Source organism: Anomaloglossus baeobatrachus, chromosome 4, assembly GCF_048569485.1.
Source record: "Anomaloglossus baeobatrachus isolate aAnoBae1 chromosome 4, aAnoBae1.hap1, whole genome shotgun sequence".
In the NCBI taxonomy this organism is placed as follows: Eukaryota; Metazoa; Chordata; class Amphibia; order Anura; family Aromobatidae; genus Anomaloglossus; species Anomaloglossus baeobatrachus.
Window position 1 is genome coordinate 367,599,708 of NC_134356.1, and position 26,879 is coordinate 367,626,586.

At 44.5% G+C, this 26,879-nt stretch overlaps 1 protein-coding gene across 1 annotated transcript in view; it reads right to left on the minus strand.

The window, feature by feature from the left end:
- Positions 1-26,879, minus strand: part of BCAP29 (B cell receptor associated protein 29) — a 79,939-nt gene that overhangs the window by 15,186 nt on the left and 37,874 nt on the right. Inside the window, exons 4-6 of the mRNA XM_075345149.1 lie at positions 14,367-14,517; positions 11,280-11,415; positions 9,165-9,276 (exon numbers count right to left, since the gene is read on the minus strand). Coding sequence (XP_075201264.1) covers positions 9,165-9,276; positions 11,280-11,415; positions 14,367-14,517 — 399 coding nt within the window. The remainder of the gene's footprint in view (positions 1-9,164; positions 9,277-11,279; positions 11,416-14,366; positions 14,518-26,879) is intronic.

Consider the following 26,879-nt stretch of genomic DNA (forward strand, 5'->3'; position numbering starts at 1 on the left):
CATACCTCTCCAACCGCACTTTTAGTGTCTCCCACTCCCACACAACCTCTTCATCCCGTCCTCTCTCTGTTGGTGTCCCTCAAGGCTCTGTCCTGGTACCATTACTTTTTTCTATCTATATATTTGGCCTGGGACAACTCATAAAGTCCCATGGCTTCCAGTACCACCTATATGCCGATGACACTCAGATCTACCTCTCTGGTCCAGATGTCACTTCTCTGCTGTCCAGAATCCCAGAGTGCCTATCGGCTATATCTTCCTTCTTCTCCTCTCGCTTCCTAAAGCTCAATGTGGCCAAAACTGAGCTGATCATCTTTCCTCCATCTCACCTACACTCTCTACCTGATCTATCTATTACAATAAACAACATCACGCTCTCCCCAGCACCCAAAGTTCGCTACCTCGGAGTGACCTTTGACTCTGCCCTGTCCTTCATACCGCACATTCAATCCCTCACCACCTCCTGTCGTCTTCAACTCAAAAATATTTCCAGAATCCGTCCCTTCATCAATTCTCAATCTACAAAAATGCTAGTGCATGCTCTCATAATCTCCCGCCTCGACTACTGCAACATCCTCCTATGTGGTCTCCCTGCTAACACGCTCGCCCCTCTCCAGTCCATCCTTAATGCTGCTGCCCGACTGATCCACCTCTCGCCTCACTACCACCCCGCTTCTCCTCTCTGCATGTCCCTTCACTGGCTCCCAATCTTCCATCGTATCCAATTCAAGCTACTAACACTGACCTACAAAGCCGTCCACAATCTGTCTCCTCCATATATCTCTGAACTAATCTCTCGCTACACTCCAAAACGTAACCTCCGGTCCTCCCAAGATCTCCTTCTCTCCTCCTCTCTCATTCGCTCCTCATGCAACCGCCTCCAAGACTTCTCCCGAACATCCCCAGTCTTCTGGAACTCGCTGCCTCAACACGTCAGACTATCTACTACACTTGCAAACTTCAAACGGAACCTAAAGACTCATCTGTTCAGAAATGCCTATAATCTACAATGACCTCACTGCCCCACCACCGTACGGAGCTGCCGCCCCACCACCGTGCGGAGCTGCCGCCCCACCACCGTGCGGAGCTGCCGCCCCACCACCGTGCGGAGCTGCCGCCCCACCACCGTGCGGAGCTGCCGCCCCACCACCGTGCGGAGCTGCCGCCCCACCTACAGTCTCCTCCCCATAATCCTATAGAATGTAAGCCCGCAAGGGCAGGGCCCTCTTCCCTCTGTACTAGTCTGTCTACTGTAACTTGTATATGTATTTTGTATGTAACCCCCTTCTCATGTACAGCACCATGGAATCAATGGTGCTCTATAAATAAATAATAATAATAATAATAATAATAATAGTCTGTAAGAGGGACTCTGATTTCACATATCCGGCTTTTCGCCGGTTTGGCGGATGCGGCACACTCCAGTACAGTGTATACAGTACAGTGGCAGCGCGACAAACGCCGGTCACATGCTGTCATGTGACCGGAGCATGTGACCCGGAAGTTAAGGCGCTGCCACAGTACTGTATCGTACTGTACTGGCGTGCGCCGCATCCGCCAAACCGGCGAAAAGACGGATGTGTGAAACTGGGCGGACATGCTGGAAATCTAATTGGAAAAGTGAGGAAGTTGGTTATTGCCGCCAGAACCCCCGAAAATTGATTCCATCTTGAAGAGACGTGCTGGGAAAGGGGCATTGTTGATCAAGCCACTCGGTGAGGCAGCACTTATTTAATGACTGAGCGATTGCTTGAACTAAAATCGTTTCTTATAGATATGGTGAACCCTCAAGTAACATTAAATGAAGGTCAATGGACACAGGTGGCTGAATTGAAGGAATTGCTTAATCACCCATTTACCGTGACTAAAAAATTACAAGCTGAGGATTTAACTCCTGGCATTTTCATAAGGGAGTGGAAGAACTTGCTATTTTGCCTATCCCAAAGAGGAGGTTTAATCACAGATGGCATTTCTGCTTCAATGAAATGGAGAGAGACACAGCTATTGGAAAATAAAATTCTTCTGGATGTGGACCAAAGTCATTGTATACTGCTTGATGATCAACAGCTTACTACAGGAAAAGAACCTTTGAGTGAGGTAGCAGTTAGGATGAGCGGCTACAGGACTAACAGGTGCAAGAGGACTTGGGTCCTGACAGTGCTACTGCTGCCATATCTTCATCCTCATCAGATGAGAAGTTTAAGTATGACAAGTATTTGGATGACATGGAGCAGGCAAAGCGTTGCCACAAGGAAAAAGATTTCACTCCGTCTCCTATAGCAAGCAGATTGACCAGATTTCAGTAAAATTTTCCACTTGCTCTCAAAGAAATAAAAAAATTCAACCGTTCATCAAAACTGACTGTGCATGAGGCAATCCTTTATACCCGGAAATTGTTAGAGATGTTGCCCATGTGGTTACGGTTTTGCCTCCAACCCAAGTTACTGTAGAGAGGTTGTTCTCTAGCCTTAAATTTATTAGGTCAGATTTGAGGTCATCTGTGAAGGAGGATCTGATGGAGGCAACTCTATTTCTTACAACAAATTCATAGACTGCACAAATGTTATTTACTATGTTTTTGTTGAAAACTGTTTTTTTGCAACTTACATAGTGTATTACATAGTGTATTACATATATATATATATATATATATATATATATATATATATATATATATATATACACACACTATATAATAAACTATGTAAGTGGCAAAAAACAGTTTTCAACAAAAACATACTAAATAATAACAGTTAGTATAATGCTTATATTTAAGTGAAAAATGTATTTTAGTACGATGTGATCATCAGACATTTAATCATTTTTATGATACAATAATCAAGATATTTAGATAGAACATAAAATATATTTATTGGAATATTTACAAATTGTATGTATATATATATATATATATATATTCACATACACACAAGATATATATGTAATCTACTGTATATTGCATAGTGTATTACATGTTTACAATTTATTAGTTTTTTGTATTCTAAAGTTGTATTCCAATAAATATATTTTATGTTCTATCCAAATATCTTGATTATTGTATCATAAAAATATTAAATAACATGTTCATGTACTACAATAAACTTTCCACTTAACTATAAGCAATATATGTAGGAGTCGGAGTCGGTGCAAGGGAAATTGAGGAGTCGGAGTCAAAGGTTTGGCTTACCGACTCCACAGCCCTGAATACCGCCTCTCTTTCTGCCACCCCTAATTGTGGAAAATATTGCGATTATTATTGCCTCAACAATCTCCTCAATAGGTTAAGTCATTATAAGTATAATTGTGTGACAGCGGTCTCTAATCATTATCAGTAAGCATTTTGTGAGGAACAGTTTTCTTGAAGTTTGCTTATAATAACATCATATAGAAAGTGCCCCTATATGAACCACACTAGCTTAACTCAACAAGGCCAGTTCTTCTATAGTATTCAATTAATATACAGGTGCACGTACACCGAGGCCAACATACACTATGCACACTTCCATTAAACCACCACTGCAGCGGTTTTTTTTCTTTTATTTCATAGCTGCAATGGTGCTTTAAGCCCAAGTCCCCTGCACCAGGCGTTATATTTACCCTCAGAGTTTTCAACTTTTTTTTGCGTGGCTCCAGTCCTGAGGCACCATCTTGTGCATGTAACTTCTGAATGGTCGGAAGTCACAAAATATGTCACAAGCTCCAAATTCAAGTCTCTAAGAGCCAGAACAAGGCTCTCATAGACTCGCATTGATTTGTGACCTCCATCTTCCTCCAGGAAACTCTGGAGCTGGCAGCAGGTCACAAGGTGCCGAAGATCAATGGGAGCGAAGCTAAAAAGAGATGAAGATGGCGGCAGATGAGTATAATGCAGGGGACCTGCATTTAAAGTGCCACTCCACTGGTAAAAATAAAAAAACAAAAACAAAAAAAGTTGGAGTGGGGCTTATACATGTGCTGCACTATTAATACACGTGTAAAAAACATGATACTTTGTAAGCATTCTTGATTAAAAGAGTATTAGTCACCCACCATAAACAAAGTGACCTCACTGGATAAACCCTAACTCATTGACCCATCTCTAAGGTTACATGTGAGGTTACATCAAACAACAGGTGTATGCGACCCCTTCACCAACATTGCAGGACCTACGATGACGTATCACAGATGCTTATGCAAACGTGTCACCTACCATATTGCACAACGTGCAGCAAGATACAGTATGCTGTCCAGAGTCCAGATGTGTATTGCAGATGACGGTGGCCACTTTGAGCATCAAAGTTAAATGAGCGCCATATGCGTGACCAGCATTCAATGTTTTGGAAAGGTCTTGGGTTTCAGATCATAGCATTTCTGTATGCAAGGTGTCGATTCGTATTGAATTGATGATGCCCTACAATTCTTTAATTCACTTTTTTTCTCGTTACGTTTTTGAGATAAAAATGCTAGCTCCGTTGTTTTCCACCAGGTGGCGCTATAGGTGGTTTCATTGCACATGGCTACTTTACTACACCTAGACACCACTTCTATTCCTATAGCTGCCGCCGTTCTCAAGTTAATGGCGGTGGATAGGATATGGGTGGACACACTGTATACTACATACAGATATAGTACAGTGTATCTATATATAGACAGATTTTGTATTCCCTATAATAAGATTCTAGGAGTCATAATTTTTTTTTGTTTTCAGTCGACATAGAACTATGAAGTCTTGTTTTGTGCGAATAGACTTGCATTCTACTCTTTGTGGGTATAAAGTGAACCTGACAGGTCCCCCGTGCCCCCATAACCACCAGCAGTTGTTTCTACCATGTAAAATTCCCCGTCCAACAGTCCCTTTATTACATTGGACATAAACAGATCTTTAGAAAAAGTATTTCTAAAGTCTGTTTATGATGTGCAAAGTAACCCTTGAACAGTCTATGAGGCGTTACTTTCCCAGACTAGTTCTCTGGTTTTCCCTCCCACACTCCAAAGACATACTGATAGGGAATTTAGATTGTGAGCCCCAATGGGGACAGTGTTGACAATGTATGTAAAAGCGCTGTGGAATTAATAGCGCTATATAAGTGAGTAAATGTTATTATTATATTAAGTCGGTTGCTTTTCTTCTGCACCCTCCTTACACTAACAGAAAGGAGGAGTCAAGATAAAGTAAAACAGGGTCTAGTGGCCAGAAGAAGCAGGACAGCTAACTCTGTGTAGGAATCACCACAGACACTGCAGCCGGATTATGGGAGTAAATCTTAAATGAAGACTTTATATAAAATAAAAGTTTGTTTTTTCTTTAGGATGCAAACTAATGCTAAAAAATAATATAAAAGGTGTACATATCCTTCGAGGTTCTGTTACACAGAAATGTAACAAATATGACATGTATAAAACAATGGAGCACAGTTTTTATCACTGTTAGAAAGATAGAATGCCCAGTACCCTATCCAAAAAATTAATGTCTCGTGTCTCTTAGATTAATCTTCCCGAAAATGAGTCACACAAGGTCAGAATTGATACAATGAACCGGTTTCTCTGTTTTACTTAGTAATGTCACACACCCAGTAGCATCCAGTGTGACATCTCAAACAAGTCCAATCTGCTTTCATCTGACATGGATGAGCCTTAAACATTAAGTGTAAAGCATAAATAAAGGATAAACGTGCAGTTGCAATGTGATTTTTTAAATGGGTAATCTATTCTTACTTTTATTTAAAGGGAACGTGTCATGATAAAGTGACAACGTTTAAAAGGTCCTTCACCAGTTTTAGCATGTTCAACTGGGCACATCAAAGAATAGTGGCTGTAGAGCGGAGTAAAAAGTAATTGTAATTTTTTTAATTTCTCTTCTCCATTGTAACATTATTAGCTTGTAAAGTCTAGGCTATAATTATGACAAGCCCAAATAGGCATTACCTAAGATTAGTCTCTGTGGGCGTGTAATTCTTCTCCTGTATGACTCTGACCAATCATAAGCAGACAATAACATACAGTAAATAAAGGAATATGTATTCACAATAGCTAAGAGCAGATTTCTCAGCGTGAGATAGACAATGACTGATAGTTTGGTCTCCTCACTGCAGATCTGTGTGTGATTACAAAGCTCTAGAAGTACAGCAGGGATAAGTGTGATTAATACATCTTCGGTATTGATGGGCAGACCTACAGATACCCAGGATTGGCAGGTCCAACAAAAAAAACAAAACAAAAAACAGTGCTGGCCAGAATTGATTTCAGATATCTGCTGGAACGCTGGGCTCCATAAACGTTTATGGGACCCGAAACCGGCGATTTACAATGGTGGTAGAAGGGATAGGGGAATTAGAACAAGTAGGTTATACTTAGCGAGTCTCCAAACGGCTATAACGCTACTTCCAGGGCTGCTCATTACCCTCATGCATATGCACTGCTTCCTGCGCCCACCGGCAGCCCCAGCGTCTCTGATTGGTTGCAGTCAGACAGCGCCACCATCCTGTGTGACAGCGTGGCTGACTACTTGCAATCACAGGCACTGTTTGTGTCCCTATCATGCTGTAAATATAAATAGATACAAAAATTGGCGTAGGGCACCCCATATTATGATACCCAAACAAGAGGGACCGCATGCGGCTTTATTTTAAAAAAGGATTTAAATAAATAATTTTTAAAATCATCATGCAATCCTCCCCAAATTTGATACCCAGCCATGACAAAGTCAATAGCTGGGGGATAGTATTCTCTGACTGGGAGGATTCATGGTTTTCTGACCTCCCAGTCTAAAAATAGCCTTCAGCTGCCCAGGATTGTCATATCCATTACATGTGACAATCCCGGAATATTACCCAGTGCATCCTGATTGCCATGGTGCAGTGGTAATTGGGGTAATAAGGGGTTAATGAAAGCTCAAAGCTGCCATTAAGCCCTAGATTTGTAGAGGGAGGTGTCTATGAGACCCCTCCATTACTAATCTGTAAATGAGAAAAAATAAAACACAAAACAAAAAAAATCCTTTATTTGAAATAAAATACAAAAAACCCCACCCTTTTTCTCCCCTTTATTAACCCCCAAAACACCCACTAGCGATTTAATCCACATGAGATCCCACGACGATTCCATCTCCACTATATACATACTGAAGGCACAACGTGCGGGCACAGAACATATCCACACGCTGTGGGCTTCAGGCGGGGCCTGAGCAGCAGCTATGAGCGGTGATCTCACTCAGTTTATTTTATGGTGATAGCTAGAGGCTCCCACAGTACCCCACCTGTGATCGCAGGTAAACGGACCTCACATGAGGTCACTGAGTTCACAGACCTGCATCTCCTTTCAGAAAAACGCGGTTTTCTGTCAGGAGGTGCAAATTTGGGGTTGAAATGTCTGCACCAGATTTGAGCACCAAATTTGCACCACCTGGCAGAATACCGTACTAAAACAGCGCCCAAACCATTTTTGTTCCCTTTTTTTTGCCAAGAGATGTAGATTTGGTGATGAAATTTATACACCATATTCTGGCACTAAATCTGCATCTTCTGGCAAAGAACGCATCAATACCGCATGTGTTATGATGTGGTTTTGATGCTTTAGGAAAGTTTGCTAGGCATGCAATGCAAAGGTCTTTGTGACTGGAGGTGAAGGGTGCCAGCTATGACCACCATGGATTGTAAATTACGTATTACTGTAACTGTAATGTAGTTGGTGATAACAAGACTGCTGAAAAGTCATCTATTCAGGACAGGAACTATTAGTCTATTATTATACTTAGTAGCCAATGACAGAATTGCAAAATAACTTTTCTATTTTTCCATCAATATAGCCATATGAGGGATTGTTTTTTGCACGATGAGTTGTACTGTTGAATGACACCATTCATTTCACTATATAGTGTACTAGAAAATGGGAAAAAAAATCCAAGTGCGGTGAAATTGCAAGAAAAAGTTCAATTGCACAATTATTTTGGTGGGGAGTTTATTGACCATGGTCACTATATGGTAAAACTGGCCTGGCACTAGGATTTCCCAGGTCAGTATGACTTCATAGATACCAAACATGTATGGTTTTACTTTTATCTAAGTGGTGAAAAAAACCCTCTGAATTTTGTCAGAAAAATAAGAATAGCGCTTTTGTCGCCATTTTCCAAGACCCACAGACTCGTATATACAATAATCCTTTCCGGCTGTTCCTGTAATTCCTCATTTTTCAGGATCTAGTGCTCACTGATGGCTTATTTTTTGGGTCTTGAGCTGGCGTTTTCAATTATACCATTTTTGCGTAGATGCAATGCTTTGAACTCCTGTTAAATTGCATTTTAACGTAATTTTGGAGTCTGGAATTTTTTTATGCACATCATGAATTGTCTCCCTGCCTTTGATGCAGATGGTGTAAATCAAAAGTACAACTCATCCTGCAAAAAAACAAGACCTCACACCACTAGATTGACAGAAAAATAAAAAAGTTATGGCTCTTTGACTAAGGGGAGGAAAAAAAAACAAAGTGCAAAAGCAAAACATTGTCTGGTCCTTGAGGGGTTAAACATACATAGCAGTTAAACAACAACACACTTTGTGATAAGAGACACATGGCTGAATTCTCAGTATTAACCTCTACAGCATATTATCACCAGACTACATAAAAAAACACCTGCTGACAGACTTCCTTTAAAGCACAACTACAACTTTTTTTTCTTCCCAATGCTGGAGTAGTGCTTTAAATGTAAGTCCCATGCCCCCTTTCATATACTCACCTGACGCTGCCTTCATCCTTTTTCGACGCTGCTCCAGTCCAGTGATGCAATTTTGTGCTTGTAACTTCTGACTGGCACATCACAAATCTTAATGCAAGTCTATGAAAGTCAGGATGAGGCTCTCATAGAGTTACATTGATCTGTGACATCTGGAGCGATCCATGAAACACTGGAGCTACCGGCAGGTCACAAATCGCAGGTGACCAATGGAAACAGATGAAGATGCCGAAAATATACGACAGGGAGTTACATTTAAAGCACCACCCCAGCGATGAAATAAAAAATGCTGGAGGGATGCTTTAAGTATTACAGGTTTATATTTTGCTTTCAGTGAACTCTACAGTGAAAATAATGGTAAGAGATGGGCAAGATAACAGTAGGCATGAATGGGATTAGGACTGTCAATGGATGAAACAGTATATCATGGCTGAAATTAAGCTCTGACAATACTCGCCTTCTGCCATTCTCTGCAGCTCTGCTTTGCCCGTATCAATTTCTTTCTTCAATATTTCATTCTCCCTTTTGATTTTCTGTTCATTGTTACCAACTTTACTTGAATCCAAAACCTTTAAAAAAAATAAAATAAATAAAAAAAAGCATATTTTATTGATATATCGCTCTCAACTCTTATGGCGTATAATGGCAACATGACAAACACAGAATTGTACTCATGTTACAGTTGAGCTAGTCTATGCACCCCCCATTTCAAAAAAGGGATGACGACATATACTGTCCAGCCCCATACTAAAAGGCATGCTTATGCTCATACTCTAGTTTTTCTGCTGCAATTACTGTACTTCACAACTAGGATGTAAACAGAACGTTAGAGGGTTAATTAAATCTATACAACCTGCAGGGCATTTATTTTTCCTTACATTTTGCCTGGAGGTTTCTGTATTTTCCTTCATTATTCCTTTGTTTACTAATTGCAATATCATTTTCAGTGGACATTGGTGCACTGTGCACAAGAGGAAGACCGGCACCCCTAAGCACAACGTCACAGTGTCTAAAATGGAGCAAATTCCTCCATCATGCAGTATTATGTACAATATATGCTTTACTGACCAAACATAGACATTACTGCAATTCCAAAAAGTTTGTTTAATCAGAAAAAAACTCAAATCGGTCTTAAGAAAAACAAAATAAGCAGCCGGGAAAAGCCTTGTTGACAAGACTTCTCCATCCCGTAAACAAATATGTATGACTACATCTAATGAACGGACTACTAGAGTCGGCCACAGGTCTCTACTGTCACACAGCCCCTCTGGACGATGACCAAATATCGCATATGGACAGAGCTGTCAGAATCCAATCTAGCAACAGCCAGATAAAAAGGAATCAGATTAATGTTTTTGTCTTTCTTTATGTGTAAGGAAACTCAAAAAGCAGAAATGAACATATGACTAGAGAGCTATTGGAGCCAGACTGCAAAATATAAGGTGTGAGGACTTCCCGGATATATCCAATATGCAAAGAAGACAGATTTCAGTTTCTCTGCTTGCCTGTAATGTCAGCACAATTTTAAAGGGAACCTGCTATGTGAAGAAAAAAATAACCTGCAGATTTAGGGTTAATCTGCAGGTTTATAGTATTCTAAAACTGCCTGGTTGCACTGAAAGCACAAAAGGTAAGGAACTTTATTCCTCCAGTCAGCCTCGGGCTTTCAGTCATAGAGGCACACACATAGCAGTTTTAGTCCATGCTCAGTGCATAGTAAGCAGCGGTTGTAACCAAGCCTCGCCAGTGACTGACAGCCAGCTCTGCAATGAATCAGTAGAGATCTATCAATCAGTGCAGGGTGGCGTGGCTACAGTTGCAGTCTCTATGTACTGAGCAGTGACCCAAGCTGTGCCAGCCGCACAACTATGACTGAAAGCCCGAGGCTGCTGAAATGAAGTTTATTTTCTCCCGATAGCCGGGCTATTAGTATGGTTGGCAGGCAGTTTCAGAACACTATCAACCTGCAGGTTAACTCCATAACTGCAGGTTGTGTTTTTAACATGACCAATTACCTTTAAAGGGAACCGGTCACCACTTTTTTTCCCTATAAGCTGTGGCCACTTATATACAGCATTCTAACATGCTGTATATAAGAGCCCAGACCGCTGTGTATAACATAAAAAACACTTTATAATACTTGCCTCCTCTTTCGGCCATCTTTGTTCTCCTTCTCTAGTTGCGATGTATGACGTGTCCGATGTCATCCACACTCACCGGCATTCAGGTCCTGAGCAGGCGCACTTTGCTCTGCCCTGAGCAGAGCAGATCAAAGTATTGTAGTGCACCTGCGCAGAAACGGCGAGTGTGTATGACGTAGAAGCGTCATGCATGCAGGCTTCAGAAAGATGACGAAGATGGCCGAAAGATGAGGCACCGGCGACGCCCATATGGCCAACCGCGCGACCGTCAGGTGAGTATTATTAAGTGTTTTTTATGTTATACCCCCAGCCTGGGCTCTTATATACAGCATGTTAGAATGCTGTATATAAGAGCCCGGTGGTGGTGGCCACAGCTTATAGGCCAAAAAAGTGGTGACAGGTTCCCGTTAAACAATCAAAAGTAATTTTACCTTTTTCAAATGTTCATTGTCCTCCATGTACTTTTTTGCAGCTTCGTTGTTTTTTTCTACTTGGGCCTTCAGAGCACCACCAGATTCTGTCTCCGATGCCAACTGCACTATAAGATTAGTGACCCTTCTCAAAACACTGTAAAATAAATGGAGGTGACAGCATCAGACAACATTAAATAGCATTTCCTACATCATAATGTTCCTAGTAGATGGGAATACTGAAAGACAGTCCAAAATGTTCCCTAGTTTTTCTGCCTACAAAAGGTACAGTATATCACAAATGTGAGTACACCCCTCACATTTTTGTACATATAATATCTTTTCATGGGACAACTCTGAAGATCTGACACTTTGATACGATGTAAAGTAGTCATGGTACAGCTTGTGTATAGCAGTGTACATTAGGTGTACTCTCTAAGTAACTCAACACACAGCCATTAATGTCCAAACCACTGGCAACAAAAGGGAGTACATCCTTAAGTGAAAATGGCCATATGGTGCCCACTACGTCATTATTTTGTGGTCCACCATTATTTTCAAGCACTGACTTAAAAGGGGCGTTCCCATCTCCAAAATCCTATCCCAAAATATACTAGGTGAAATAGTATTAGCAAATACCTCCATTTTCCTGCTTCGGGAAAAATACTTTAGTTTCTCATTGAATTCTATTATATTCGGTACACGAGTCAAGCATGTTCGAGTGTCCGACTGCTTGTTACAAGTATTGAGCTTGGTAGTGCTCCATCATCACTAATCCTGCGCTCTACATTAAGTGCTTACACTGGAGTTTCTGTCTACTTCACTGAAATACATGATTCAGATAAAACCCCCAAGTGAAGATTCACTATAATGAGGCAGAGCGAGTTACTTTAGACCTGGCCTATAATCTGGCAATGTCTGTCTTTTTAGGCATTCATTAAAGCGTGTTTGGTCACAGTTTTGTGGACCTATGAAAAGAAGGGCATCGCCGAGCAGAGGTCAAACAGAGTACAAAGAATTTCTGCTGCCTCATTATTGTGAATGGATCCATCGTGGGGCATCATCTGAATCACGTCATTTGGAGATTGGATGTAAACCCCCAATGTAAGTGCTCAGAATAGAGCGCAGAATAAATGTTGTCCAAAATGTCATATAAAATGTTCCTAATAACAGCTTCAACTCACTCCACAGAAATAAAACTAGTTCCCATTCCATCATCTTTTAACGGAAATAGAGGGAATTTCCATGGTAGTGGTAGCTCCAAGGCTCTGGATGATTGCCCTGGCTCCTCTTCTGCCAACCGACAAAAGAAATCCAGAAAATTCTTCAACATCCCCTTTTTGTTTCTGGAAATCACCTATGGAGTCAATCCCATAGACTGAATTACCAGAGGGGTGTAATTTACAAAATGGGATCACATGAAGGGGAAATTTTTATCTTCAAGAAGAATCCCCAATTTTGTTTTCCACGCCATTTACTGTGTGATATAAGTAATAAAACAGCTTTATTCTTCGGGTCTGTATGTTTTGCTACCATTTCACCCTATGCACGTTTTTGTAGAAAAAAAATAATTTGTTTTTGTATCGCAATAGCATAAATGTGAACAGTGCTTTATTACAATATTTAGAAGAAAGAAGAAAGAACAGCATTCCCAATTTTTATTCACTCCGTTTACAGTGTGATATAAGTAATGAAACAGCTTTATTCGGGTCAGTATGTTTTGCTACCTTTGCACACTATGCACGTTTTTGTAGAAAAAAGAATTTGTTTTTGTATCGCAATATTTTGAAAAGTATAACTCCTATTTTCCAGCTGGCAGAGCTGAGAGATAGCTTGATGTGCATCTTCATTATACAATATTTTTTTTCAATCGCTTTTTGAACACGTTTTGTTCCACTTTTTTGTATGGTGGTATGATGAAAAATACTTTTTTTTTTTTTTTTTTTTTTTTTTACAGTGCCCACCATAGGGATTAAAAACATGACTAATGTAGCTGGGCTAATTACCAACCTAGCGATACCAAATAAGTGGATTTTGTTTTATCGTCCAGTAAAAACTTTTTTTTATTGGAAATCCATTTTTCTGTGGATTTTTTGTAAGATTTCTGCCTTCATATTGCCTTTTTTTAATTTTTTTTTAATTAGGGATTTGAATTTTCTCTTTTCTGACCATAGGACTACTATCCTGCAATACTTAGGTATTGTATTAGACTAATCAGCATTATAATGGCATGTGAAGGCACAATAAATATTGGACTAGTGTGGACCGAAACCAGGGATCAGGGAAGATATCGATCGGGCATGTCCGATTTAAGGGTAAGTTCACACAGTGCGTTTTTTCGCGGCGTTTTTGCGCGTTTTTAGGGTGCGTTTTTGGCCTCAAAACTGCATGACTTTGCTTCCCCAGCAAAGTCTATGAGTTTTCATTTTTGCTGTCCGCACACAACTTTTTTTTTAAGCTGCGTTTTTGAGCTTAAAAAAAAAAAAAAATGGACATGTCAATTCTTTCCTGCGTTTTTCTGCGTTTTCCTCCCATACAATGCATTGGAAAAACGCAGCAAAACGCAGAGATCAAAAACGCAGCCAAAAACGCACCAAATTGCGGTAAAAACGCATGCGTTTTTTGCCGCATTTTTTTGATGCGGGTGCGTTTTTAGCGGCCAAAAATGCACAAAAATGCAGCGTCAAAAAAACGTAGCGTGTGCACATAGCCTTAGGCTGATAATTCACTTTGTTCTCAAAGGGATAAGCCATCACTAGACATGTTTGATGATGGCTCTCTCGTACAGAACACAAGAACCCTTGACTGAATGAGAGAATAGACAATACAAGAGCCCTTCACCAATATGGCTGAACAATAAACCAAACCATTGTATGGCAGACAGGTACTTGAGGACTTTTTAAACTCATTATTTCTAACAAATTGAAATTACCTCTGGAATAAAAGATTTCAGAGAATGAGAACTTCACAGGTTGCCCTTTTCAAGGTTTCTCATACTAATAAAGCTAATGTTTGGGAGACTCTTCCCAAAGGGAGGCTGAACATGACCTCGGTATAGTCAGGATTCTAATACTTAAGGATTGCAAAAAGTCACTATTTTGTACTTACAGCCACAGAAAGAGGGAGAACCCAGAGATATATAGATTTCGTTGGGCTCTAAAGAGCTTCATATGGAGATGATCATAGTTATTGGAGTAAAGCTTTGCTGACTTATCCATTGTCGGATTCATAGAATACTTTCTAACCTCTCTCACAGCATCTGTAAATGAGAGAAAATAATGCTCCAAATCAATAAAAACAACAAAGTCAATGCAGGTAAGAAGTAAAAACTGACAAGAGACTGGAAAGAAAAAAATCGTCTGGTACTGTCTATATGTGTGCTTCATGTTATAGCGATTAAGCCCTGACATAGCCATGTGACCACTTAAGCCAATCACTGATACTAGCGGGTTACTATTGCTGCCAATAATAGGCTGCAGTGGTCATTGTTGGAGCAGTAAGTTATGGCTGAACGATTGCTTTCATGGGAGTTATAAGTTATGCATTCTATGACTTAAGCGGGCTTTACACGCTGCGACATCGCTAATGCGGAGTCGTTGGGGTCACGGAATTCGTGACGCACATCCGGCCGCATTAGCGATGCCGTTGCGTGTGACACCGATAAGCGATTTTGCATCGTTGCAAAAACGTGCAAAATCGTTAATCGGTGACATGGGGGTCCATTCTCAAATCTCGTTACTGCAGCAGTAACGAGGTTGTTCCTCGTTCCTGCGGCAGCACACATCGCTGCGTGTGACGCCGCAGTAACGAGGAAGCTCCCCTTACCTGCCTCCCGGCCGCTATGAGGAAGGAAGGAGGAGGGCGGGATGTTACGTCCCGCTCAGCTCCGCCCCTCCGCTGCTATTGGGCGGCGGTTCAGTGACGTCGCTGTGACGCCGCACGGACCGCCCCCTTAGAAAGGAGGCGGTTCGCCCGTCACAGCGACGTCGCCGGACAGGTATGTATGTGTGACGGCTGTTGTGCGACACGGGCAGCGATTTGCCCGTGTCGCGCAACAGATGGGGGCGGGTACCCACACTAGCGATATCGGGACCGATATCGCAGTGTGTAAAGTAGCCTTTAGTCATTACATGAAGGAACCGGTCAGCAAGATTTTCCTGTAAAAGCCATTGCCACTGTGTTGTGCAGCCTTTTAGCCCTGTGCCCTGTACAACATGTCTTCTATTTCATCCACTCAGCCGGCAAAGCATTAAGTTTACATGGGTTCTCTGCTCGCCTGACACTTTCCCGGCTGTGTGGATGTCAGTCATGTCAATCAATCATAGGTGGTGGGGCGGCGTTGCACAACAAGAGGGGTCACTATGTATGGTTTGTAAAAGCCCATCAGAGTATCAGCACTCACTATCATGTAATCTGGGACAAATTCAAAGCTTTTTCCCATATGATACTCTGCATACAAAAAAATTGTATCACACTTAGATGACATACGGATGTGGTCCTATTTTACGGGCTGACAGAGTGAAGAAGGTGGAGAAACTTTTTTTTTTTCTTTTTTCCAATTCTTCTCCACATACTAAAAACGGACTTCACTCTGTTCAAACTCCGCATCTGATCAGCATTATTGGACCGCTTTCCTCACATGGACAAAATACAGTCATCTGCACCAGCCCTTAGGAAAAAATTAAAATGCTGAATAACAGTGGGGCAATGGTTTTTAATTTATAGAACTGTACTAAAATATTTTTGGCTGTGATTTTTTTTTTCTTTTTTAATGGTCATCTTGCAAATAAAAAAAACTGTATGCGCAGTAAGACACCGTGCGGAGCTACCGCCCCAACCTACATCCCACCTACTGTCTCCTCCCAAAATCCTATAGAATGTAAGCCCGCAAGGGCAGGGTCCTCTTCCCTCTGTACTAATCTGTCTACTATAACTTGTATATGTATTCTGAATGTAACCCCCTTCACATGTACAGCACCATGGAATCAATGGTGCGCTATAAATAATGTTAATAATAATAATGACAAGTAAAAATTAAAACATTCAAAACCTGAAACACATATTATATCTCTCTCTCTCTCTATATATATCTATATATATACACACACACACACACACACACACACACACACGTGTAATATATATATATATATATATATATATATATATATATATATATATATATATATATATATATATATACAGTACAGACCAAAAGTTTGGACACACCTCATTCAAAGAGTTTTCTTTATTTTCATGACTCTGAAAAATTGTAGATTCACATTGAAGGCATCAAAACTATGAATTAACACATGTGGAATGAAATACTTAAAAAAGTGTGAAACAACTGAAAATATGTCTTATATTCTAGGTTCTTCAAAGTAGCCGCCTTTTGCTTTGATTACTGCTTTGCACACTCTTGGGATTCTCTTGATGAGCTTCAAGAGGTAGTCACCAGAAATGGTTTTCACTTCACAGGTGTGCCCTGTCAGGTTTAATAAGTGGGATTTCTTGCCTTATACCTTGCCTTGGGTTGGGACCATCAGTTGTCTTGTGCAGAAATCTGGTGGATACACAGCTGATAGTCCTACTGAATAGACTGTTAGAATTTGTATTATGGCAAGAAAAAAGCAGCTGAGTAAAGAAAAACAAGTGGCCATCATTACTTTAAGAAATGAAGGTCAGTCAGCCCGAAAAATTGGGAAAACTTTGAAAGTGTCCCCAAGTGCAGTGGAAAAAACCATCAAACGCTACAAAGAAACTGGCTCACATGAGGACCACCCCAGGAAAGGAAGAGCAAGAGTCACCTCTGCTGTGGAGGATAAGTTTATCCGAGTCACCAGCCTGAAAAATCTCAGGTTAACAGCAGTTCAGATTAGAGACCAGGTCAATGCCACACAGAGTTCTAGCAGCAGACACATCTCTAGAACAACTGTTAAAAGGAGACTTTGTGCAGCAGGCCATTGTAAAAGAGCTGCTAGGAAACCACTGCTAAGGACAAGCAACAAGCAGAAGAGACTTGTTTGGACTAAAGAACACAAGGAATGGACATTAGACCAGTGGAAATCTGTGCTTTGGTCTGATGAGTCCAAATTTGAGATGTTTGAATTGGATCCAACCACCGTGTCTTTGTGCGACGTAGAAAAGGTGAACGGATGGATTCTACATGCCTAGTTCCCACCGTGAAGCATGGAGGAGGAGGTGTGATGGTGTGGGGGTGCTTTGCTAGTGACACTGTTGGGGATTTATTCAAAATTGAAGGCATACTGAACCGCCGGTTTGCGTTTAGTTAGACCATCATTTATTTTTCAACTGGAGAATGACCCCAAACACACCTCCAGCTTGTGTAAGGCCTATTTGACTTATGCGGGCGTCACACGGTACGATATATCTGGCGATATGTCGTTAGTGACGCACATCCGGCATCGTCAGAGATATCGCACCGTGTGACAGCTATGAACGAGAAGAAATACTCACCTTCTCGTTCATCGTTGACATGTTGTTCATTTTCATAATCTCGTTCCTCCTTCTGCGCGCTGGTTGTTCGTCGCTCCCGTGGCAGCACACATCGCTCCGTGTGACACCCCGGGAACGATGAACACAGCTTACCTGCGTCCCGCCAGCAATGCGGAAGGAAGGAGCTGGGCGGGGTGTTTATGTCTCGCTCATCTCCACCCCTCCGCTTCTATTAGCCGGCTGCTGTGTGACATCTCTGTGACGCCGAACGTCCCTCCCCCTTCAGGAAGAGGACGTTTGCCGCCCACAGCGAGCTCGCCCGGGAGGTAAGTACGTGTGACAGGGGGTTAACGACTTTGTGCACCATGGGCAACTAATTGCCCGTGACGCACAAACGACGGGGGTGGGTGCGATCGCATATGCGATCACGCGATTTATCGTCCCGTGTGACGCCCGCATAAGAAGGAGAGTGATGGGTGCTATGCCGGATGACCTGGCCTCCACACTCACCAGACCTGAACCCAATCGAGATGGTTTGGGGTGATCTGGACCGCAGAGTGAAGGCAAAAGGGGCAACAAGTACTAAGCATCTCTGGGTTTTCCTTCAAGACTGTGGGAAGACCATCTCCGATGACTACCTCTTGAAGCTCATCAAGAGAATGCCAAGAGTGTGCAAAGTAGTAATCAAAGCAAAAGGTGGCTACTTTGAAGAACCTAGAATATGACATATTTTCAGTTGTTTCACATTTTTTTGTTAAGTATTTCATTCCACATGTGTTAATTCATAGTTTTGATGCCTTCAATGTGAATCTACAATTTTCAGAGTCATGAAAATTAAGAAAGCTGTTTGAATGAGAAGGTGTGTCCAAACTTTTATATATATATAAAATCAGTTTTATTTATATAGTGCCAACATCTTCCGCAGCGCCTTACAATTTAGAGGGTACATATACAGACAACATGAGGCAATACAAAATAACAAAATTCATATACCAAGAGGAGTGAGGGCCCTGCCCGGAAGCTTACAATCTATGAGGAGATTTTATATTATTTATATATAACTATATATATAAAAATAATCAAGTCTATACAGATTGAGCCCATGCGTCCGCCATTTCTATACTGCCCCAACTCCACTTAGCTGTGGGACGCAAATGTAATGCTGTTCTGCCTTCATATATATATCCTGCCTGGACCCCATCCAAATATCGCAGCACAAGCCCCCCCCCCCCCCCCTATGAAATGAACATAATATGCACGGCAATGTCAAAAAGACATTGCTGAGCACATGTTGACTCTCATGTCACTGAAGCGTTTAAAAAACATTGACATGCTCATTCTTCACCTCAGAAGAGGCTCCCACTGCAAGGACAGCTAAGCCGTCTTGGGAAAACGACCACCTCCATGGAATTGCCTGAGAAAACGTAGTGGCTGAGCCGGGGTTTACCTAATACTATGAGCACTTATCCTTAGGGAATTCTTGAGATGCTGACAAGAAAAGTATAAGGTAAAACAGAAACATTCCTGTCAGATCCAGGCCTATGGAAAGTCCACAGCAGACCTAAATGGAGTACTTCCTTCAAAAACTAAGGATTCATTCAGTTTTTCTCACAACTTCTAGCCTTGTGTTTCACTATATAAAATAGGGCTGCTCACATGTCTGTGTGCTGTCCATTTTTTCAAGGACTGTTTTATATGAGAACTAGAAGGTGGCCCTATTCTAACGCATCGGGTATTCCAGAATTTATTGTGTAGTTAATGTATGATTTTTGTTATATATATTTTGCTGTATGTAGTTGCCAAGTGTTTGTGTAGGGCACTGTAAATGTTCTGGGTGTTGTCTGGGTGTGGGGTGGTGTGACAGCGGTGTTGTTTGTGTGTTGCGTTGTTTGTGGAGCACTGTGTGTCTGCAGCGTTGTGTGTCTGTTGCGTGGTTTGTGTGTGTGTGTGTGGTGCGTGTGTATGTGGTGCGTGTGTATGTGGTGCGTGTGTATGTGGTGCGTGTGTATGTGGTGCGTGTGTATGTGGTGCGTGTGTATGTGGTGCGTGTGTATGTGGTGCGTGTGTGTGTTTTGGGGGAGGTATGTTTTGTGCAGTGTGTGTGTCTTGGAGGAGTAGTCCTGGGGGGAGAGGAGGATAATAAATGGAGTAGTCCTGGGGAGAGAGGAGTATAATAGGAAGAGTAGTCCTGGGGGGAGAGGAGTATAATAGGTGGAGTAGTCCTGGGGGGAGAGGAGGATAATAGGAGGAATAGTCCTGGGGAGAGAGGAGTCTAATAGGAGTAGTCCTGGGGGGGGGGAGAGGAGTCTAATAGGAGGAGTAGTCCTGGGGGGGAGGAGTCTAATAGGAGGAGTAGTCCTGGGGGGGAGGAGTCTAATAGGAGGAGTAGTCTTGGGGAGAGAGGAGGATAATAGGAGGAGTAGTCCTGGGGAGAGAGGAGGATAATAGGAGCAGTAGGCCTGAGGGGAGAGGAGGCTAATAGGAGGAGTAGTCCTGGGGGGAGAGGAGGATAATAGGAGGAGTAGTCCTGGGGGAGAGGAGTCTAATAGGAGGAGTAGTCGTGGGGGAGGTGTCTAATAGGTGGAGTAGTCCTGGGGGGAGGTGTCTAATAGGTGCCCAATGCGGGGGGCGTGGCCGAGGGGGCACATTGTGCGGGGGGCGTGGCCGAGGGGGCACATTGTGCGGGGGGGGGTGGCCGAGGGGGCACATTGTGCGGGGGGGGTGGCCGAGGGGGCACAGTGTGCGGGGGGGGTGGCCGAGGGGGCACAGTGTGCGGGGGGCGTGGACGAGCGGGCACAGTGTGCGGGGGGGCGTGGCCGGGCAGGCACAGTGTGCGGGGGGCGTGGAAGAGCAGGCACAGTGTGCGGGGGGGCGTGGCCGAGCAGGCACAGTGTGTGGGGGGCGTAACCGAGCAGGCACAGTGTGCGGGGGGCGTGGCCGAGCAGGCACAGTGTGCGGGGGGGCGTGGCCGAGCAGGCACAGTGTGCGGGGGGCGTGGCCGAGCAGGCACAGTGTGCGGGGGGGCGTGGCCGAGCAGGCACAGTGTGCGGGGGGGCGTGGCCGAGCAGGCACAGTGTGCGGGGGGGCGTGGCCGAGCAGGCACAGTGTGCGGGGGGCGTGGCCGAGCAGGCACAGTGTGCGGGGGGGCGTGGCCGAGCAGGCACAGTGTGCGGGGGGGCGTGGCCGAGCAGGCACAGTGTGCGGGGGGCGTGGCCGAGCAGGCACAGTGTGCGGGGGGCGTGGCCGAGCAGGCACAGTGTGCGGGGGGCGTGGCCGAGCAGGCACAGTGTGCGGGGGGGCGTGGCCGAGAAGGCACAGTGTGCGGGGGGGCGTGGCCGAGAAGGCACAGTGTGCGGGGGGGCGTGGCCAAGAAGGCACAGTGTGCGGGGGGGCGTGGCCAAGAAGGCACAGTGTGCGGGGGGCGTGGCCGAGAAGGCACAGTGTGCGGGGGGCGTGGCCGAGAAGGCACAGTGTGCGGGGGGGCGTGGCCGAGAAGGCACAGTGTGCGGGGGGCGTGGCCGAGCAAGCACAGTGTGCGGGGGGCGTGGCCGAGCAGGCACAGTGCGGGGGGGCATGGCCGAGCAGGCACAGTGCGTGGGGGCGTGGCCGAGCAGGCACAGTGTGCGGGGGGCGTGGTCAGGCCGAGGCGAGCGGGCACAGTGTGCGGGGGGGCGTGGCCAGACCGAGCGTGTGGGGGGCGGGGCCGCGCCGAGCGGCCAATGCGACGGTTGTCACTGTAATGACGTCATTTTGAAGCAAGACAGATAGACAGACAGAATAAGGCAAGTAGGAATAGTCCTGGGGGGAGGTGTCTAATAGGTGTAGTCGTCTTGGGGGGGAGGTGTCTAATAGGTGCCCAATGTGTGCGGGGGGCGTGGCCGAGCGGGCACAGTGTGCAGGGGACGTGGCCGGGCGGGCACAGTGTGCGGGGGCGTGGCCGGGCAGTGTGCGGGGGGTGTGGCCAGGCGGGCACAGTGTGCAGGGGGCGTGGCCGGGAGGGGCACAGTGTGCGGGGGGCGTGGCCAGGCGGTCACAGTGTGCGGGGGGCTTGGCCGGGCCGAGGCGAGCGGGCACAGTGTGCGAGGGGCGTGGCCGGGCCGAGCCGAGTGGCCAATGCGACGGTTGTCACTGTAATGACGTCATTTTGGAGCAAGACAGTCAGACAGACAGACAGAATAAGGCAATTATATATACACTAGAAGGTGGCCCGATTCTACGCATCGGGTATTCTAGAATTTACGTATTGTGTAGTTAATGTATGATTTTTGTTATATATATATAGATGTTGTTGTGTGTAGTTACCAAGTGTTTGTGTAGGGGGCTGTAAATGTTCTGGGTGTTGTCTGGGTGTGGCGGGCGGGTGAGAGCGGTGTTTGTGTGTTGCGTTGTTTGTGGAGCGCTGTGTGTCTGTAGCGTTGTGTGTGTGTGTTGCGCGGTTTGTGTGGGTGTGGGGTGTGCGTGTGTGTTTTGGGGGGAGGTATGTTTTGTGCAATGTGTGTGTTGTGCGGTATGTGCGTATATTTGTGTGTGCCGCGGTGTTTGTGTGTTGGGTGTTGTGTGTGTGCGGCATTGTCTGTGTGTGTGGGTGTCTGTGTAGGGCAGTGTTTGTGGTTTCCAGTGTGTGTGTGGTGTGTTGTGCAGTGTGTGTGTGGCAGTGTGTGTGTGTGTGTGTGTGTGTTTTGGGGGGAGGTGTGCACCCCCCATCGTTCTCCATCCCCCATGCTGCGCACCCCCCATCGTGCTCCATCCCCCATGCTGCGCACCCCCCATCGTGCTCCACAGTCACACATCAGACAGTATACACGCACACATCTGATCGCATACACTCACACACATACCCCACTTCTCCCTGTTCCCACCGGTGGGCGGTCCCAGCAGCTGTGCTGCACGCCGTGCTCCTCTGCCGACACTCACAGATCCGATCGCATACACTCACACATCAGAACACACTCACATATCAGAACACACTCACACACATTCGATCGCATACACACACACACACACTGACGATATCGCACATACGCGCTCACACAATCACAACATCCGGAGATACCACATGCTTCCGGCCATGTGATCCTCCGGCAGGTCCTGGAAGGTCACTGCACAGTATCGCCGCCGAGAAGCAAGCGATATCACGGGATGTTGTGAGTATGTGGATGCGATCTGATGTGTGTGAGGTGTGTGTGAGAGTGAGTGTGATCTGATGTGTGTGTGTGTGTGTGTGTCTGTTGTTATGTGTGTGCGTGTGTGTGTGTTCCGCCGCTGCAGGACCTTGATGCGCTCATCTGGGAACAGGTGTACGCTGGTAACCATGCTACACAATATTACTCGGTGTACCATGGTTACCAGCGTACCCCGCCCCCCGCTCGCACGGGAGCCCACACCAGCGTACGCCGGCAATCCCAGCAATGTGTCGGCTGGGCTGCCGGCGTACGCTGGTGTGGGCTCCCGGGGGTACAGCACTCACCTCGGAGTCGGGTCTCCGTATCGGTTCGGGGAATGTGTGCGGGGCCAGAGCGAGCGTGCAATGCGTGAGAGGGGCGGGGCGGGGAAGAGTTGCCAATGCGTGCAGGGGGCCGGGGCGAGAGGCCAATCCGTGTGGGGGCGGAGCCTGGGTGAGCGGCCAATCCGTGCGGGGGGCGGAGCCGAGGCGATTGGCCAATCCGTGCAGGGGGCGGAGCTGAGGTGAGGCGAGCGGCCAATCCGCTGTTTGTCACCGTAAGGACACAATTTTGGAGCAAGACAGACAGACAGACAGACAGAATAAGGCAATTATATATATAGATAGATGATGACAAACCTTTGTTAGGTTTTTTTTTCTTTATTTCCCATCACAGAAGAATTGATACACTGAAAAAGCTGATCAAAATCACTGATAAAACTAGGACCATTTTTCTTGTAGGAGAAGATTACTGAGGTCTAAAAGTAACCCAAAGGGCTCATTCACACGTCCGCGAATTTCGGACCAGGCTCTAACTCAAACGTGACAGCCTCATGAAAATATATGAAGTTGTCATACTCTGGTCAGGAGAGCCGCAGCCAGTCTGTGCAATTGGCAAAGGGGTCATAGCTATGAGAGCTTCCTAAATGTGGTGGATTCTGTTAAAGAGAACCTGTCAGGTCCAATATGCACTCAGAACCATGAGCAGTTCTGGGTGCATATTGCTAATCCCTACCTAAATGTCCCTGTATACACTAGCATAGATAAAGAGATCTTTAGACAAAGTATTTCTAAAGATCCTTAATGAGATGCAAATGAGCACCGGGACTAGTCGCAAGGGCATTCCCTCCAACTAGTCCGCCCTCTGAGCATGATAGTTTGCCCCTGTGCACAGAGTCATCGGCATGGACGCACATACTTGTCCATTGTCAACGCTGGGTTTGGGCTCAAAGAGCATCATCATGAATCCCTGTACTTCCAGTCATGCGCACGAGACCTCTCTGAAGCCGAGACGCGTACATTCGGTTTTATAGTGCGCATGACCGGAAGTACCGGGACTTCTGATCATGCGCATGGAGCTTAAACCCAGCGTTGGAGGATGTGACAACTGACAGGTACGCGCGGCCATGCCAATGACACTGGGCATTGAATAGCATGTTAGCATGCCCACAGGGGTTTGCTAACATGCTAAGTGGGCGGACTAGTCAGGGGAAATATCGTCTTTGCGACTAGTCCCTGGCCTCATTAGCATATAATAAATACATAGTTACTTAGGTTGAAAAAAGACCTAGGTCCATCTAGTTCAACCTTCCTCCACCAGTTGTACATTTAGTCACTAAGTCATTTATAACCAACAATGTTTTGTGTACTGAGGAAATCATCCAGCCCTTTTTTAAAAGCTGTTATAGTATCTGTCATTACTACCTCTTGTGGTAGGGCATTCCACAGTCTGACTGCTCTAACTGTAAAGAACCCTTTCCTATTTAGGTGTCGGAATCGCTTTTCTTCCACTCGCAGTGAGTGCCCCCTGGTCCTTAGTATTGTTTTCGGAAGAAATAAGTTATGTGCCAGTCCTTTATATTGACCACACATGTATTTATACATATAAATGAGATCTCCTCTGAGACGTCTTTTTTCTAAGCTAAACATATCTAACTTTTTCAATCTGCCATCATATGGGAGGCCTTCCATTCCTTGTAATAGTCTAGTTGCCCGCCTTTGAACTGACTCTAACTTCTGAATGTCCTTTTTAAAATGTGGAGCCCAAAACTGGATCCCGTATTCCAGATGTGGCCTTACAAGTGATTTATAGATGGGTAACAATACGTTGGGATCACGGGATCTAATCTCTCTTTTTATACACCCTAGTGGTCTTTAGAAATCCTTTTTCTAAAGATCTCTTTATCTGTGCTAGTGTATACAGGGACAGTTAGGTAGGGAATAGCAATATGCACCCACAACTGCTCGTGGTTCTGGGTGCTTATTGCACATGACAGGTTCCCGTTAAACAGAGTTAATTTAGTTCAGCTTTACATTTAATTTAATGGCGACTCGGTAACAATGAGGACTCTCTGCTTTGAGTAACTTCCTATTTCTCCTGCCAGTTTTTCAACCAACTTTATTGATACCTGATATGTTTTTATTTAGATGTGTTTTTTTGGTGCATTTACACTGCATAAATGCAATAAAAGGAAATGGTCTGATCTATGAGATCAGATTGTTACTATTATTATTATACTTTTATTATTGTTTAAATTTGTGTTTTTTTACCTGCAGATTTTCCGCATCAAATGCAAGTCTATGGGGAAAGTCTGCACTGAAAACTCAAGTGTACTCAGAAGAGAAACGGACATGCTGCGGCTTGGAAAAACACTCAGCCGATGAGTTTACGCAGAAAAAAAGCACAGTGAATATGAGCTTTCTTTTAAACCTAACCACTTCGCTTGTACTGTAAAGTCTTTTGTTTTTGACGAAGCGAAAAAACAGTGTCAAAAAAGCAAGAAAAACTGATCATGAGCACGTACCCCAATAGAAAAATGTGCACCATTTCTGTATTTTTATCCACTCCTGGTTACAAATATTAAGGTAAAAAAAAACCTCACAAAATACTCAACATGTGCACGTGGCCTAAAGGTTTGATAAACAAATTCCAAGTAAATTCATGGAATCTTCCAAGAAGCTGATAAGGTTCAATTGACGCATTTTTTACACTGCACAAAAAATTCTGATGTCAGGAGTCACACAGAGAAAAGGAAAATATGGTGTTGCCATAACAGTGGAACAAGTTACAAAGGGCATATACTTGGGCTTCCCGTGTCCCTGTCAATGATAGACACAGGAGTGGCAGTCCTCACTCATGTTTTCTATACACAAATGTTTCGTGTTAAGCCAAATGAACGTCCATATTACATTACCACTTCCTCTTCACAGTAAGCAGTATCAGCCGCTGTCCCTGTGACCCAATAATCTTTAAAATATAATCCTAATCAGGTTTATAAATTTTGGGGTGGTTTACAAGCTGTGTTTCTTCCATTATACCCTTCCCGACATATGACATAACTGCATATCATGGATGGAAAGGGGTTTCCACAAATCGACGTACACTTATATCATGGAAAAAAACTTCAGACTCAGTGATAGAGTAATGATGCCTGCTGCCCCTTGACAGCAGGGCGGATTTTGCTGCCCCTTGACAGCAGGGCGGATTTTGCTGCCCCTTGACAGCAGGGCGGATTTTGCTGCCCCTTGACAGCAGGGCGGATTTTGCTGCCCCTTGACAGCAGGGCGGATTTTGCTGCCCCTTGACAGCAGGGCGGATTTTGCTGCCCCTTGACAGCAGGGCGGATTTTGCTGCCCCTTGACAGCAGGGCGGATTTTGCTGCCCCACAACCACAGATTGGTAATCACGGAAATGCTGGCCAAGTTTGACCATCCAATCACAGCAACTGCAGTGCATGGGCAAATAAAAGTGCCCAAAATACTTTATCTAAAAATTAGACCTCCCCCAAAAATAAGCTCTAGCAGGGATTTTCAGCATTTTCAGAGCAAGGCTGAAATATATGGTCTACCGCAAAAATAAGCCCTAGTCACAGTTCAATAACTAAGTGTTCGTGCAGCTAAAAAAGTTACAGATACTGCAAGACACTTACATTATAGACAGCGGGCACCGTGCAATCATAGTCCTCAGACACAGAGCGGGAGGACCTGCAGTGATCACACCCCCG